The 16,844-nt window shown below is 43.7% G+C and overlaps 1 protein-coding gene across 1 annotated transcript in view; it reads right to left on the bottom strand.

Moving 5' to 3' along the window:
• Positions 1-16,844, bottom strand: part of STX12 (syntaxin 12) — a 47,686-nt gene that overhangs the window by 27,226 nt on the left and 3,616 nt on the right. Inside the window, exon 2 of the mRNA XM_077481786.1 lies at positions 795-864. Within this exon, the coding sequence (XP_077337912.1) occupies positions 795-864 (70 nt within the window). The remainder of the gene's footprint in view (positions 1-794; positions 865-16,844) is intronic.

Raw genomic sequence — 16,844 nt, 5'->3', positions numbered from 1 at the left:
CGATAGGAGGGTTTAGTTCCACTTTAACCCCTTCAGATCTGCACTATTGCCAAATGACGGCTACATTGCGGACCTACTTTGCTGGGAGGCCGTCGATAGATGCCCTCCCCTTTGCACACTCCCAGCGTGCCCCCCTGCAGCGTGTGCGCTGTGATCACCGAGTCAATGAGACTCGGGTGATCACAGATCCGAGTATTACGTAATGCAAACAAGCAATCATTTTTTTTCTCCTCACGCTAAAAAAAAAAAAAAAAAAAAAAAAAAAACTGGTCACCAGCTTCTGTGCAAGGGACATCAGTCCTGAAGAGGAAGGAGGTGAAGTCGCCTCATCTGTGCCAACCAATGCCATCTGCCAGTGCCCATCACTGCCACCCATCAGTGCCCAGTGCAGCCTAATCAGCGTGCATTGGAGAAAAAAAAAAAAAAAAAAGACCTGTTTGCAAAATGTATTAAAATATAAGACGGTTTTGTATTGGTCTTTAATAATTTGAATTTTTATTTTTTTAACAAAAAATAAAAAACCCAGAGCTGATCAAATACCACCAAAAGAAAGCTATATTTGTGGGGGGGGGGGGGAGGGATGCTAAAAATTTAATTTGGGTACAGTGTTGTATGACCGCACAACTTTGGTTAAAAAAGTGACAGAGCTAAGAGCTGAAAAAACTGGTCTAGGCAGGGAGGGTGTTTAGGTGCCTACTAAGCAAGTGGTTAAAATACAAGAATCAGAAAATAACAAAAGGGGAGTTTGAAAACTATAATGACAAAAGCAGAAGCATGAATCACATTCAACTTACAGGTTCTGCTGAAGTTTACTTGAATCTTTACTGGTTCCAAGCTGATTTAATAACGTCTGAATCTGAGCGGCTGAAAAAGGAAACAATAAAACACTATTAAAAGTTGAACTAAAAGAAACAATTTTAAAATAAATGTGCAGCTAAAATAGGATGTAGCATTCAAAACAAAACCTTCCCTTTAATGATGGATGATGTGCAAAAAGCTCTTGCAAACATAAATCACAGGTTCACAGGAGATAATGGAGCCATTTCTACACATATACTGCTAACTTTTCTGGCATTAATAGGAAACCCCCCCCGTACCTCTTATCAAAAAAGGTACTACCCATACAGAGAAAAATTAAAAAATTATCTAAAGCCAAATAGTTTCCCCCCCCTTTTGGATAGTGCAGGGAAGCATCTTTTGCCACCTGTGTGCTCACTGGGGAAATTTCCCTTTGCTTCCTGTGCCACACAACAGAAAGTGAGAAGAAAGATTTCCATAGCTGCCAACCAACAAGTGCCCCCATTAATACATTACCCTCGTTTTATTTGGTTGAAGCTCAAACTTTTGGATTTGAACTCACTTTCTCTCCCCAAACAGAGAGGGTGAAGCTCCCCGGGAAAGCACAGAGGAACCAGAGAGACCTGACAAGGCTTCGAACGAAAAACATAACAGGATTAGGCTCTAAATACACGTTAAAATTATTTGCGAATTGTCAATGGAAAAAGTCGTCAAAGGCAATATATAAAGCTGGTCATAGACAAAGCAATTTTTTCCTGCAACCACGGTCAGTGTTAATGGGAAAATCCATCCCATGGAGCAGTTTTTTTTTTCCCCCGGCAGGGGAAACTGTCCCCTTCGGGAGAAGACAGTGATTACTGCTAGTAGCTATTATAGCCTTTAGCATTAATCGCATTTAAAATCTGATAGGCTTGTTGTACCAAAGTTGAACGATTGATCAACTTGGGTAAATCAGCCTGCCCATACATGGTTCGAATTTTGGCTGGTCCCTTTTGAACCGGCTGAGATTTGAACCAATCTATGGCCATTAAAGTCATACCTTTGACCTAGATAGATAGTTTTGAGCATGTGAGCTTCACTCATTATTGTCTATTAACCACTTGCCACCCGGCCTCCCAGAACTACCGCTCTACATCGTGGCCGTGCCGTGTTGCTAAGACATGGCGTGACCCCAATCTGTGTAAAGAGCTTGTGGCCCTTAGATCATGTGATTGGCTGTGTCCAGTCACATGTAAACACGGAGATGCTGGTAATCACGCTCCTTGCCTCACAATGAGGGAGCGAGAGGAGAGCTGATCAGCAGCATCTCCTCACAGGGGACAGCTAGGTATGTAATCAGGGCACTGATCATCAGTGCCCTGATTACAATTAAGTGCCCACCAGTGCCAGCAATGATTGCCCACCACTGTCATCAGTGCCCACAGGTGCCAGTAATCAGTATTAGGGAGGCACTAACTGGCATCACATCAGTGAAGGAGAAAAATTAATTTACAAAAGAAGAAGTTTTTATTTTATTTTTAAGAAAAAAATAATTAACACGCAGAAGTGATTAAAGCGGTTCTGCACCTAAAAAAAAAAAAAAATATATATTAAAAGCCAGCAGCTACTAAATATTGCAGCTGCTGCCTTTTATTAAAATCACACTTACCTGTCCCAGGGTCCAGCGATATCGGCGGCAGAAGACGAGCGATCGCTCGTCTCGCTGCTGCCCCCGCCGCCATCCTCTGTCAGGGAATCGGGAAGTGAAGCATTACAGCTTCACTGCCCGGTTCCCTACTGCGCATGCGCGAGTCGCGCTGCGCATCTCTTATGGTCCCCCGCTGTGTCTCTGGGAACTGTGCGTTTCCCAGAACACAACGGGGGGGGCGGAGCGTCTGCGGGGGTCTGCCCGGAAGTGGGTGCAGATACCTGGATTATCCAGGTAACTGCACCCCCCCCCCCCTGAAAGGTGCCGATTGTGGCACCGGAGGGGGGAGGGATCAGATTAGCGGAACTTCCCCTTTAGGGTGAAGAACCGCTTTAAATACCACCAAAAGAAGGATCTATTTGTGTGAAGAATAAATTTAAAAATTTCACATGGTTACAGTCTAGCATGTCCACGCAATTGTCAAAGTGTGACAGTGCTGAATGCTGAAGAATGGCCTGGGCAGGAAGGGAGTTTAAGTGCCCAGTATTGAGGTGGTTAAACAGAACACTCTTGAGAAGGGAACCGCCCTGGAATAAATTTGCAAAATCAAAGACTTCAATAGCTACATACATATTGTTGATCTGGGACTCACTAAATAGTGCAAGTAACTATCGCTCACTTCAATGCCAAGTAATTTTTCCTTCACTATAGCCATAAACATTAAACCAAAATCAAACAGGCCTGCAGGTCTGTCTACTATCAAATATCTGTATGTTGCTTGTGTTCATCCACTTGCAACTGACATTTTAGCAGGGTGGATAAAAAAAAAAAAAAAAAAAAAAAAAATCTAATGATTTCATCAAAAATAAAACTTTTTGGATTTTTATTACATTTTATTTTAATAAAATGCTTTTGGATAAAAAAAAAAATTCTAAAGCTAGTTTTCTATTTAAAGATACATTGATAACCAAGCTTGATTTCATGCTGCATAAACTAAATTATGAAGCTGTATATTCTGCAATATTTACATTTTTGGTAAACTCATTAAAATGAATTCAAGCTATACCACGCGTGGTTTTAACCCTCTCTGGACCGCTGGCGCGCGGGGGGGGGGGCGAGCCAGCTGCTAGCGGCCGAACGCCGCCGCTAGAAATAGCGCTGCTTTACCACCGATGCTGCTCCCGCCCCAGTGTGAAAGGGGCCTTAAAGTGAATGGGACTGTCAGTGAGTCAACAGCGGATCGAAGGAGGAGCCACTGTGGGACAGAAATGACTGTTGCTCTTTAAAAATTATGGTTTAAATAGAGTTGATTTAAATCAAATCCACCCTGCATTTTAGTTATGGGTGGAACTTAAAAGGTTAAGTCACTCACCGATTTCTTTCAGCGCTCGGGAAATTGCCTCACTATAAAATCTTCAGCACAATTTCCTATGTTCTAAAGTATTGGTCCTTCTGATACAGAGGAAGTCTCACTACTCCAAGTGGATTTGTCAGAGATTGGGTGCGCTCCAGTTTTTCTTTGTTTTCTTTTTGTTTTTTTAACTCCAATGAGCTTAAGGCTGGGTCAATACTGCCTTGCATCTTACATAGACAGGCGGACTGCAAAGTTGACCTGACCTGTAGCTCAAATGTGGTATAAAAAAATAAATAAATAAATAAAAAATAAAAAAGCATAAGGTTTCCACCTCCGTGCTTGACTGTAGAGATGGTGTGCTTTAAAACAGTAAGAATTTTCTTCCTCCAAACATGGCGACTTGAGAAGAGAAAAAAAAAAAAAAAGACCTTCAGTCATTTTTTTTCAACTGTCTATTAAATCTTCGGCCCTTGTTTTATTAACTTTGGATAGTGAAACAAAAAACTATTTTTTTCTTCCAATAAATACCTTATACAGCCCACTTCCTGTTTCTTGTCTGGTCATTAGCCTAGGCTTATGACATCATGCACAGCTTTCTCTCTCGTAAGAGTTTGCCAGAAAGGAGGATTTGGGGGAGGGGGTGAGTCATAAGAGGGCCAATGAGAGCTGCACAGCTGGAGGTATGCCTCTGTGTAAATCCAGGAAGTGAACAGGCAGCAGCAGACTTAGTGGAGGGGGATTTCTGCAGCATATTTGGCAAGTACAGAATCACAGTGTAAAATATATATATATTTGTTTATTTTTTATTATGCAAAGTGGTTTGAGGGAAGCTTCAGAATGGCAAAGATGATTTTATTGCAAAATTTTGTGAGCAGACTGCAGTTCCTCTTTAAATGGCAACGAGTTCAATTTTAGTGTCATCTGACCACAGCACATTCTCCCAGTCCTTCTCTGAATAATTTAGATGTTCATTAGCAAACTTCAGACAGGTCTGTACATGTGCCTTCTTGAGAAGGGGAGACCTTGCGGGTGTTGCAGGATTTCAGTCCATGGTGGCATAGTGTGTTACCAATGGTTTGTTTGGCGACAGTGGTTCCAACTGTCTTGAGATAATTCACAAGATCCGCCCATGTAGTTCTGGGCTGATCCCTCACTTTTCCCATCCATCCTGCATGGAGCTCCAGACCAAGGGCGATTAATTGCTCCATCAGTTGTCTCCTTGTCATCAAGCTTATTTCTGATGGTCTTGAAGAACCTTCCAGCCTTGTGCAGGTCTACAATCTCGTCCTTGACATCCTTTGACAGCTCTTAGGCCTTGCTCATGATGGAGAGGTTTGAATGGATTCTGTGGACAGGAGTCTTTTATACACATAATGGAGTTGGCACTAGGAGCACCTTCCTACATTGACAGGACTAATCTGTACTACATGAGCACATACTGTAGCCAGTCTGTGGAAGCCACAATTATTGTTGGCTGGTATGGGGATCAAATACTTTTCTTTACTCACTGAACTGTAACTCAATTTATAACATCTGTATCATGTTTTTCGTGGATTTTTGGTTGATATTCTGTCTCTAACATTTAAAACAGTGGTCATCAACCCTGTCCTGAGGGCCCACTAACAGGCCAGGTTGGCAAGATAACTGCAATACATCACAGGTGATATTTGCTGCTCAGTGATTGCCGTATTCTAGTCTGCATCTCCCCAAATACATAAAACCTGGCCTGTTAGTGGGCCCTGAGGACAGGGTTGATGACCACCAATTTAAAATACTCCTATGATAACAATTATAGACCCTTCATTTCTTTGTAAGTGGGCAAACTTACAAAATTTACAGGAGGACCAAATAATTACATTTTCCCCACTGTATTAAATCAGGAGTCAGCCAACATTTGACCAGTGTATGCCCAGCTCTAGCACATTATTCTGCCTGTAGGACGACTGCTCTCCCCTTGACACTCGCAAACAAAGCCAGCTTTACCTGGCAAGTGAAGGAAAACTCAACAAGGTTATCTGATTGTAAAAGACATTTCAAAATTGCAGTCATGTGGAGGACATGAATAGTTTTCCAATATAAAGACAGCATTGTAATACCAAGGTTCTAACTGCTCAAAACATCTTAAAGATATAAAATTAGAGGCCAAGGTGCCCATCAGTCACTAGCTTTCCAAAAATATAAACAAAAAATAGTGCTATAATTAAAGTGGTGCAGAAATGCATAGTTATTCCTTATGAAATGTCCGTGACAACAGAAGTGTGCTTACAATTGGATTTAAAACTGAATTTTAGCCTGGAAAATATATACTAAATTCCAGACTTTAGCACTAGAAAAAAAAAAAATAATAAAAAAAAAAAAAAAGAAGGGACGGAACCTTTAGCTGGCGTATTTACCATGCCACATACCCACTGTTCAAGGAATGCTGCACCACAACTAGTTTGGTTTGAAAGACTCCCAGCAATAAAAAGCTTGTAGAGTAGGGATTTTCAATTAGTGGACCTCCAGCTATTGCAGAACTACAAGTCCCATGAAGCATTGCAAGACTGACAGCCACAAGCATGACACCCAAAGGCAGAGGGATGATGGGACATGTAGTTTTGCAACAGCTGGAGGTCCGCTAATTGCATATCCCTACCTAATCAATATACGCTTATTGCCATTTTTTTTCCTACCAAAAATATGTAGAAGAGTACATATTGGCCTAAACTGAGGGGGAAAAAAAAAACTCTTCTTTTTTTTTTTTTTTTTTTTAACTAGGGCTATTTATTATATCAAAATTGTTGTTTTTTTTTATTTTGTTTATAGTGCAAAAAAATAAATACCTTTTAAAAACGCAGAGGTGATCAAATACCACCAAAAGAAGGCTCTATTTGTGGGGGGAAATCAAAATTTCATTTGGATACAACATTGCATGACTGAGCAATTGTCATTCAAAACGCTACAGAGCTGAAAATGCCCTGTATTGAAGTGGTTAAAAAGTGGAACTATTAGGCAAAACTTTTTCCCTATTTTGGAAGGGAGAGTTCTAACCCCTGTCAGTTTTTTTCTTTTTGCCATCTGTCCCATTGGGGGAGATTTCCCTTCACTTCCTGTCCCACAGCAAAACAGGAAAACCCTGCAAATTAAGAGAATTCTTTGGGGGACCCCCAGGTCCCTAGAGGCGATTCAGTTCGCATTGTGCGCTATACAAGTATTTCATTCATTCATTCATTCATTCACCAGAACTAGTGTCCCCATTGCAAGTTTTCCCTGCTATTACTTTTCTGGGGACAGCCCAAAATTTGTTTTTTTCTTTAACTTTCAATGATAAATCGTAAACAAGACAAATAAAAAGAGCGAATCTCCATAAGGGAGGCACAGACAGTAATAAAAACTGACAGGTGTTCTAATCCCTCTGCACTCTATCCAAAAGAGTTTAGCTTTTAGTTATACTTTAACCCTTTAAAGTCCACATTTTTCAATGAGTTAGCGTGACTCAAAATGTGCTCTACCAAACGATGGAGCAGAACGTTAAAGGGTTAACTAAAACATGGGCTTTAAAGGGATAATTGTACAAATTATTTCTTAATTTGCATCAAAATGAAAGTGGACTGCTACCATCTGTTAGAGCGTGCTGCTGCAGCCCAGTTCTCCTACCGCTCAGAGCTCTCTACCAGGGAGCGTGCACAGCAAGAGGGCCAAGTTATAGCCAGTATAAGCTAGACCTAAGAAACATGCAACCACAAAGCCACTTATAGGTATGTATACAAAACATTGCAGCCGTCACACAAGGTTGCTAAATATCACAAGGGTTAAAGGAATCCTTAAACCATTAGTGGCCCCACCTCTAAAAATTCTAGTTCCTTGGCTGTAATGTAATCCCCGTGCCATCAGTATCTTCTGATTAACTGAGCAAGAATAAGACCTCCGCATGAAAAGTCTGAACCCTGATCTGAGCCATTATTACCATTATCTGACTCACTGAGCTGGAACAAGAATGCACATCAGGAGTTCTGACTTCATTATTGAGCACTTCTTACAAAGAACTTCTTCAAAGTTCTGCAGCCAGGTAGTTTTCAGAAGGTGGTCAGCAATGTTAGATTCCAAAGAGTAAAGGATTTCTATATGGGCTCCATTTCATTAATCCACATTGTGCACCTCCATGGACAAAAGGGAACACTGGGACTACTCGAGAATGCAGTTTTAAAGTTATTCTAAGTGCCGGTTCACACTAGGGCGATGGCAGACATCACATGTGATCTGCACAACAATGCGGTGTGAATCGAATGCAAGTCTGTGCGATGCGAATGTAGTCATACAAACTAAGGCTGAAATCGCATTTGCACCAAAATGGTGTGAGACCCTTTTTTGGTCCACACTGGAATCGGATCGCATGAGTGTTCACACCTATGCAATCCGATTCCTGCACTATTTCACAGTTCGCACTGCGATAAGATCTGGGAGTGTTGTTAACTTTACATTGACACCCCAGCGCCTCAGACGTCATTGTGAACCACTGTGCAATTCAGGTGCAATGTGGGAACAGGCACCAAATTGTAGGATTTCCCACTTTGTATCAGTGTGAACCGAGCCTAAAGGCCAAAAGTTTTTTTAACTTCATGCATGAAAGGAAAAAAAAAAAAGTACCAGTTACTTACCGGTAACTGTCTTTCTGGGAAATCTTCCAGGACGGCACACCTGAGAGATGAGAGGCTCCTCCCTACAGGAAACACAATCAATCGACAGCTGTTTTAAGTCCCCACCCTTCCCCTTGATCCTCAGTTTGTAGAGAAGTAACTCCTGAACCAGGTTCACAAGGGAAATCATTCCTCATAGGTACTCACCTTCTAGTGTTCTAGAATTTTCCCTCCTCCAACGGGCGGGAAGTAGGCCTGCCGTCCTGGAAGATTTCCCAGAAAGACAGTTACCGGTAAGTAACTGGTACTTTTCTCAAGTCATCTTCCAGGACGGCACACCTGAGAGGATAAACAAGTACCTCAGGCCTACCTTAGGGTGGGGCCACTGCAAAACCCTCTTGGCGAACCTTGGCTCTGCAGTGAGCTTTACCTCCACTCCATATGCTCATATGCTTGATGAAGGCATCTTAGCTGGATCATGCGGCTGATCTGCAGGTCTGCTCCACAGATGTTCCTGCCTTTTCCGCTTCAGATGCAGTATCTAGGTGAAATGGGCTCTTAAAAATGGAATCAGAAAACATGTTAAACTTGTAGGTTAGCAATGTTGCCTATCTCACACATCTAACAACCATGGCCTATTATGCCTGTAGGTGCTACTTAGAACCACTAAAAAGATAAATAAGAGACCTGTGTAAGACAAGGACACTACATTAATCAATAAGAGGGCCTGTCTTAACACTATCCTGTTGAGGGAAATAAAACTGCTTCCTTTTTATCTTTATGTCAGCAAAAGACTAAAGGGAAGCCTACTTAAGGGAAATAGATTAACAGAAGCTTGAACCCTGGGTTTAAGGCATGCCCAATCTATGTCCTTACTTACGCCTGAGAGCCTTCTTCAGGAGATTAAAGTCCCTAGCAGGAGTAGACTACCCATATTGCTATGTCTAGTTTTGCTAAAAGGGCAAAATGAAGGCCATGCACCAAGCCGAAACCTATTCGATCGGGTATACATCTTTATACTTCATCCTTAGGCCCTAATACTCCTCTGAACAGAACTCTCCAAGTTCTTACTAAACAGGGCGATTCATTATCCCCTTCCTCCAGTGTCCCATAACCCTACAGGGCTTCAACCCTAGGAAATGGTTCTGGCATCCCTGAATGCAAGTGGTCAAGGCTTTCTGACATGTGGCAGCTGCAGCCCGAACTCCTGGCCCCTCCATGGAAAAGAAGGCTGAAATACAAAAAGGTGATACATGCATTATTAATATCACAAATAAAATGATCATAGATTGTGGGCACGGCACAATAGATTTAGACAGAAAGGACACAAGCATAGACAACAATGTTGTGTGCCTGAGTGTGACTAGCTAAACCAATATATCAAATATGGGAAGAGACCCAAATCTGAACCTCAACGTAGACAAACAGTCCTCATAGTCTGGTTTTCTGATGTGCTGCCAAGACGTAAAAACATTAAGACTCAAGCAAACCCTAAATGCTGCGTATTTCTTTAGTGCAGCTAGCTAGGTCATAACTGATATATAAATACGGAAAGGACAGGAACCCCCTTTACTGTTGTGCTTTACCTATGTACAGCAAAACAAGGCTATAAAGACAGAAAGACCCAAACTTCTATGTTGTGTATTTCTGACAAACCACCACAGTTATAAGATTAATATGAACACCAACTCCCGTGTTGTGCATTTCTGCTATGCCACAGGGAAAAATATGGAACACAAGACAATCCTTTCTGTCATGCACTTCTGTAGTGTAGTTCAGATAGAACCAACACTGAGAAAGGACACAAGCAACCTGCAGCATTGTGTTTTTCTGAAACAGAAAGCACCAACAAGCTTCAATCTTGAGTATTTCTGCTGTGCAACAACATAAAAGCAGACACTGAGGAAAAAGACAGACAGCCTTTACAGCTGCAATCTTTCTGGTCTGCTGCAAAATAAAACAATAACGTCATGATGAGTATTCCTGCTGTGTAGCAAAACCTCAATCAGAAGGGACAGATAAGTTTAGGGTTCCCACACCCGTGCGACCCAACCTGCGACTTGGGACTGCAAGACGCATGAGAAGTCATATACTATGGCTTCCAATGGGTACCATTTGTGTCTGTGCGACACCAGCAGTCCCTGATTCCTGGATCCACAGACCTCAAGATTACACAGGTCGCAGGGAAAAAAAAAAAAACAAATAGCAATTTTCAGGTCGAACAAGTAAGGGGTCCCCAATGCTGTGACTCCCTGGAGGATTGCAGCCAACAAACCCCTGCTGTGTATCCCTAAGATGCAGAAAGGTAGATCCATGAGAAACACTGCTTAGCCTGATATACAAACGATAAGGCAGTAAATATAGGACATACAGGACACAAACATTCAATCTTTGTGTATGTCTGATGTGTAGTAATATACCAATACTGAGCAGAGAGGCCACCATCCTCAATGTGTCTCTCAGCTGAGCAGCAAAAACAAAATCAGAAAAAGACAAGCAACCTTCACTGCTGTGTCCTTTCTGATATGCAGCCAATAAGGCAGTATATGCAAGACATAAAAAGGACAGACAACCTTCAATCTTGTATATGTCTGATGTGCAACAATATAACAATTCTGAATAGAGATGGCACATCCATATTGAAGCGATTTGGCCTTGCGACTCAACATGTCAAATCGCATGGCTAAAATCAGCACAACACCACTTTGTGGTGCTACATGGATTACCAAAGGCAGTATATGTACTACACCTGGCAGGGGTTCAATTTGTATTTCTACTATGTAGCCCAACAAATTCGAACCATCAATTTTCACTGCTGCCTTTCTGATAAGGCAGTAATACAGGACACAAAACCTCACAGACCTTAATGCTGTACAAATCTGATGTGCAACAATAAAACACTATGAATAGAGATAGCACATCCATATTGAAATGATTTGTCATGCGACTCAACATGTCAAATCGCATGTTTAAACTCGGCAGCCATTGCTGTTAATAGCACTGTCTGAATCAGCACAGCGCCACGCAAATCAGGATCATCAGACTTCACTGCTGCCTTTCTGATAAGTAACCAACAAGGCAGTAAAACAGGACACAAAGCCCCACAGACAGACCTCAATCTTGTGTATGTCTGATGTGCAACAATATAACCATTATGAGCAGAGATGTCACCAGACTCAATGATGTGCATTTCTGCTGTGCAACACAAAACCAGAAAGTACAGACCACCTTCACTGTTGTATTCTTCTGATCTGTAGCCAAACAAAGCAGTACCTTTAGTATATAAAGGACAGAAAACAAGCTTCAGTGCAGTGCATTTCTGATGTACAGCAATATAGTCCTTATTAAGCAGAGATGTCACAAATCTCAATGTGTATTTCTGCTGTGCCACAAAAACATCCCAGCAAGCACAAACCTTCACTACTGAGGTCTACTGGTGTGCAGCCAATGAGGAGTCATGGTCTATCCCTTTATGAAATAACCAACAGGCAATTTATTTCATAGGCATAGCCTGGGCTGTAGATACTAAACCTTCACCACCAGAGAAGGAACAGATCCTAAAATGGTTGGACACCCTACTATTAGTAGTAGTTGTTGTCCTACCTTACCTCCATAGACTGAGCAAACGCTAGCCAGCACATATCCAGGTGGTGCTGATTAGCAACTAAAGTCTCAATGAGCCCAGCCCTAGAGACCAATTTAAGACCTCTCTAGAAGAGGTGGTTACCAGTTTAGCCTGGGAGGTAAATAGCTATTTGCAGGCTTCAAACAATTAATTATGTAGCTCTTGCATAGGTTTGCACAGAAAATCCTCAATTAAAAGGATGTAGGGAGCGATCTATGGTGAATCGCCTTTAGATCTGCCACTGAGTGGATTGTAGCCCAAACCAATAAAAAAAGTTTCTTCTTACCTCCTACACTATAATATAAACACAGTGTAAAGGTGGAGTGGGAGGTTGGAGCTTATGAAAGTTAACTATAGCAGGCAACCTCCAAAAGGAGGATCTGTGACAAGGGAACCCCTACTGTGCCACACAGTAGCTTGGTCTCTGCCCATCCTTGAATGTTAGGTCAGCTTTTAAACATTGTGAAGCAACTTCAGATTCCTAGCAGCTGGGCTAATAGGGCCGGTAACCTAGTGCACCTGCTGACCAGGGGAGCTTCTGAATCCACCAACCACTGCACAATTAATAACCTGTTCAGTGGTATACCTGGCCTGTAAGTAACTTTGTATCTACCAGGTCCCCTCTGTACGCTATATTCATCCCTACTAAATGTACCACAACTGGGCATGTAGGGAGAGGCTGGCAACCTACTGCTGCGATAACCACAGTGTCTCTGCTGTAAGAGGGAGCTGTGGCTGGTGGTTTTAGCAGTGGCGTCTGCGCTATTTGTATCCCGACCCCAAGTTCTGCACTGCACCAGTCAGTATATACACGGGGAAGGGGGAGCAATGGCCTACCTACCTCTTTCTCATCTGAGGTGGTTTAGGCACACTCGTTCCTCTGCACCACCTGTCCACCATACAGCTTCTCTGATGTAAGAGGGGCTGCAGCTGGTGTTTTTAGCAGAAGCTTAAGGGCTATTTGAATCCAGACCCCAGGTGAGATCTCAAATGCCCAGAAACCCTCTGGCTGGAATTGGGGATTTTGCAGCTAATTTCCCACGGCAAAAGGAAAGTAAAGTACTCACCGTTGTAGTCTTCCTCTTTTTGCCACAGCCAGCGGGCTTGCTTTTCCATCCTTATGGTCCACACGCAAGGAGGATAGCCGCCAAAGTGCTCCCCCCCCCCCCCAACTGCTGTCCCCATAGGGAGGTGCTAGGTTACCAGTCAGTCAGTCTATATACACATGGGGGGGGGGGGCAATGCCTTCCATTCCTCATTCCCATCTTCATATCTGAGGTGGTTAAGGCAGACATACACCGTAGTAAACTGGTGCCTCCTCGCTCTAGAGAAAGGAGGATGTGGGCGCCTGCTCCTACTGACTCTCAGCCTTCCCTCCTGGGTAAGAACGCCGCTGCCATTTTCCCGAAGTGTGAAAATGACGCGGGTGCTTGTTGCCACGCCCTCTCCGGCAGCCCACGCGAGCTACCGGGGACCCAGGAGTCGGGGACAAGATCCCCCTGGAAAGAACCGATGGCCAGCACCCCCGTCTGAACAGCCACCTGTACAGGTAAGGAGGGGGAGACAGGATAATGGCCCCTGAAGTTCTGGGTACACCACTGTACCCAGGGTCCTTCAGCTCTCAGGGGGGCTCTTCCAATTTCTGCTGCCCGCCCTGAGGAAAAGATAGGGGAACCCCCCAGGAAGGACAAGAATATCCTACCAGACCCAGAGGCTTCCCAGGCTTGTGGTCTGGCTCCCAGGGGGAGACCACCAGCCCCAGGCTTCGGGTCATTTGGAAAAAAACAAACAGTTTCGCTGTGTAGGGAGAAACACAATCAAAAACTGAGGATCAAGGGGAAGGGTGGGGACTTAAAACAGCTGTCGATTGATTGTGTTTCCTGTAGGGAGGAGCCTCTCATCTCTCAGGTGTGCCGTCCTGGAAGATGACTTGAGAAAAAAAAAAAAAGCTGAACATTCTGTGTGCAGCAGCCCCCCCATAACACTTACCTGCGTTTCCTCTTAATCCAGCGATATGCACGAGAGCCTCGGCTCCCTGGGGACTCCCCTTCCTCATTGACTGAAATCACAGCCAGTGAGCCAACAAGGATAAAGGGTGGGGCCGAGCTGCAGCTCTGCATCTGAATGGGCCTGCTTGGGTGTCCTCATTGCAAGCTGCTTGCTCTGGGGGCACTTGGCAGGAGGGAGGAGCCAGGAGCGATAATGGGGGACCCAAGAAGAGGAGGCTCAGGGCTGCTCTGTGCAAAACCACTGCATAGAGCAGGCAAGTATAACATGTCTTATGTTTGCATTTAATATCACTTTAAGTCGCACACCATACAGTGTGTAAAGGCTGCGTAATGACATTGCCAGGACCCCCTGCTTATTAAGATGCATTAACGGAGGCAACTATATGTGGTTGTGCACCAGGAGCTGTGTAAGGCACCTGCATGTGTATTGACCTATTCTCTGAACACACACTATGCAAATTTGGAACATCACTGTGCATGCAGGTGCTTAAAGCCCCATACACACCATTTGGTTTTCTGCAGATTTTTGACTTCAGATTTACCAAAACCAGATAATATGAGGTCAAACCGTTTCAATTTGAATGCAATCAGGCAGACCCTTGCACTACATGGTTTTGGTAAATCTGAAGACAAAAATTGGCTGAAAATCGAACAGTGTGTATGGGGTCTTAGGCAACTCCTGATGCATAACCACATACAGCTGCCTCTAGAAATACATCTCAAATGGGAGGCTGTACCTGGTGGCAGCAGGACCTGGGAATGTCATTACATAGCCTCTGCACAGCCACATGCATGGAACCCTACAATACCAGCTTCACTCTTCTCTTGTACACATTGCAACATTCTTACACAATAACTATAAAGCTTCTAAACTATACTACCGATATGACCAATCTTATCTCTGGAAACATGGGAGAGAATATTATACTTTTATTTCTTTAGTGCATAGAATGTGCGGATGTGTCACTAAGGCTGGTCAGTTATTACTACTGCATATAATGGCCTGTACAGCTGGGTGTGTCCACAGATTCATGACATACTAATAGCGAGTAAATAGGTAAAGCATCCTTGTGTTGTTTCTGAAACGTTTATAGCATACTAAACATATCTGCTTTGATGGAGGGAAAAAAACAAAAACTGATTACAGTTCAATAACTCAAGCACATCTCAGAAAACCAATTACTGTCAATAACTTGTGATAGTCTCACACAACCTCCATCCAGATCTCAGCTCCTCCTGGGAAATGTCTACTATATCCATGTTCCATTTCAACCAGGGTTCCTCCAAAAGTCAGTTGACCTGTAGCTGATTGACCTCCTGTTTAAATGGTGCCTACCTAATACCAGGGCTAATGACACTTGGCAGGGACGGTGCACGCCAATGATCTTCTAAGGCATCTCAAAGGGTTGCTATTCTGACTGCCACTTTAAGACCTTTCACATGGGGAATAGTCTCTTCCGCCCTCCAAAAAGCGATCTGCGGTGGATAGAATTTCAGAGGGAAGCAAAGCAGCATCTTCCATGACATCAAGAATTGATCCTCTCCCCCCCCCCCCCGATTGGCAAATTATTTTCAATCCTAAAGGGGGATTTTGTATTGAAGTATTGTACAGCAACCATGATCCATAGGTTTGGCTTGCATGTGCGATGCGGTTCAGTTAGCCTCAATGGGCAAGTTTGAGAGGCAGGGAAACTCAGCAAGTCGAGAAAAATTTGCCATGGCAGGTGTGCATATCTACATGTAGGCAGGATGAAAAAACGCACATAAACAGTCTGCTTTCATCGCCCCCTGGCTGCCAGTGTAAAAGAGGCCTAAGGGCACTAGGTTCATGGGTTCAAATCCCAACCATGGCACTACCGTCCTGGAGTTTGCCTGTTCTCCCTGTGCGGGTTTCCTCCCACACTCCAAAGACATGCAGGTAGGGGAATTGTCTCTGCTCTAAAATGTATGCATGCGAGTTAGGGACCTTAGATTGTAAGCTCCTTAAGGGCACAGACTGGTGTAAATGTACACAATACACTTACTGGCCACTTTATTAGGTAAGAAGAGGAGAAAAGGGAAGCGCCATCTAAGTGTAGAGGTTAAAACCTACTTTTAATGCACAAGGATTAAAAATCACTTAGGCCCCTTTCACACATGCGGATGATATGTCCGTATTTCATCTATCCGTTTGCGGATGAAATACGGGCATACATTCATCCCTATGGGATAGCGGGTGTCTGCAGATGAACATCCGCAGACACCCGATTTCCTCCGCAACAGTCCGATTCTGCAGACGGAGGAAAATCCTATTTTTCTATCCGTCTGCAGAGCGAATCGGATGAACACGGACACACGGTCCGTGCTCATCCAATCCCCATAGAGGAGAGCGGAGAGCTGACAGGGCGGTCCCCGCACAGTGTGCGGAGACCGCCCTGTCTGCAGCCGGCTCAGCGGGGGACAACGGAGCGATCCCCGCTGAGCGAGCGGATCATCACGGGGCGGATCATTACTGATCCGCCCCGTGTGAAAGAGGCCTTACAGGATAATAAAATTGAACAGGCTCCTCAAAACCAGGGGGGGGAAGAAGAGATGCCATGCCTCAGTGTCCTTCTGGGTTCCGTATCATTCTCAGGGCTGTTTAGGGATAGATGAAAAGGTCCTCAGTGTGTCCTGTGGCCACCAGAAAGCAAAACCAGCGTGGAATGTGGCCAGAAAGGATGTCACCAGGCGCATTTCACATTGGAACGGGAGGGACATGGTCAGCAACAATACTCAGGCCACGGTGTTTAAAGTGACACAAAAGGTAAATAAAAAAAAACAAACATGTCATACT

This window comes from Lithobates pipiens, unplaced genomic scaffold, assembly GCF_037356315.1.
Source record: "Lithobates pipiens isolate NorthernLeopardFrog02 unplaced genomic scaffold, aLitPip1_a1.2 Scaffold_16, whole genome shotgun sequence".
NCBI lineage: Eukaryota > Metazoa > Chordata > Amphibia > Anura > Ranidae > Lithobates > Lithobates pipiens.
The sequence above is the reverse complement of the archived record's forward strand: the minus strand, read 5'-3'. Positions and strand labels throughout refer to the sequence as shown.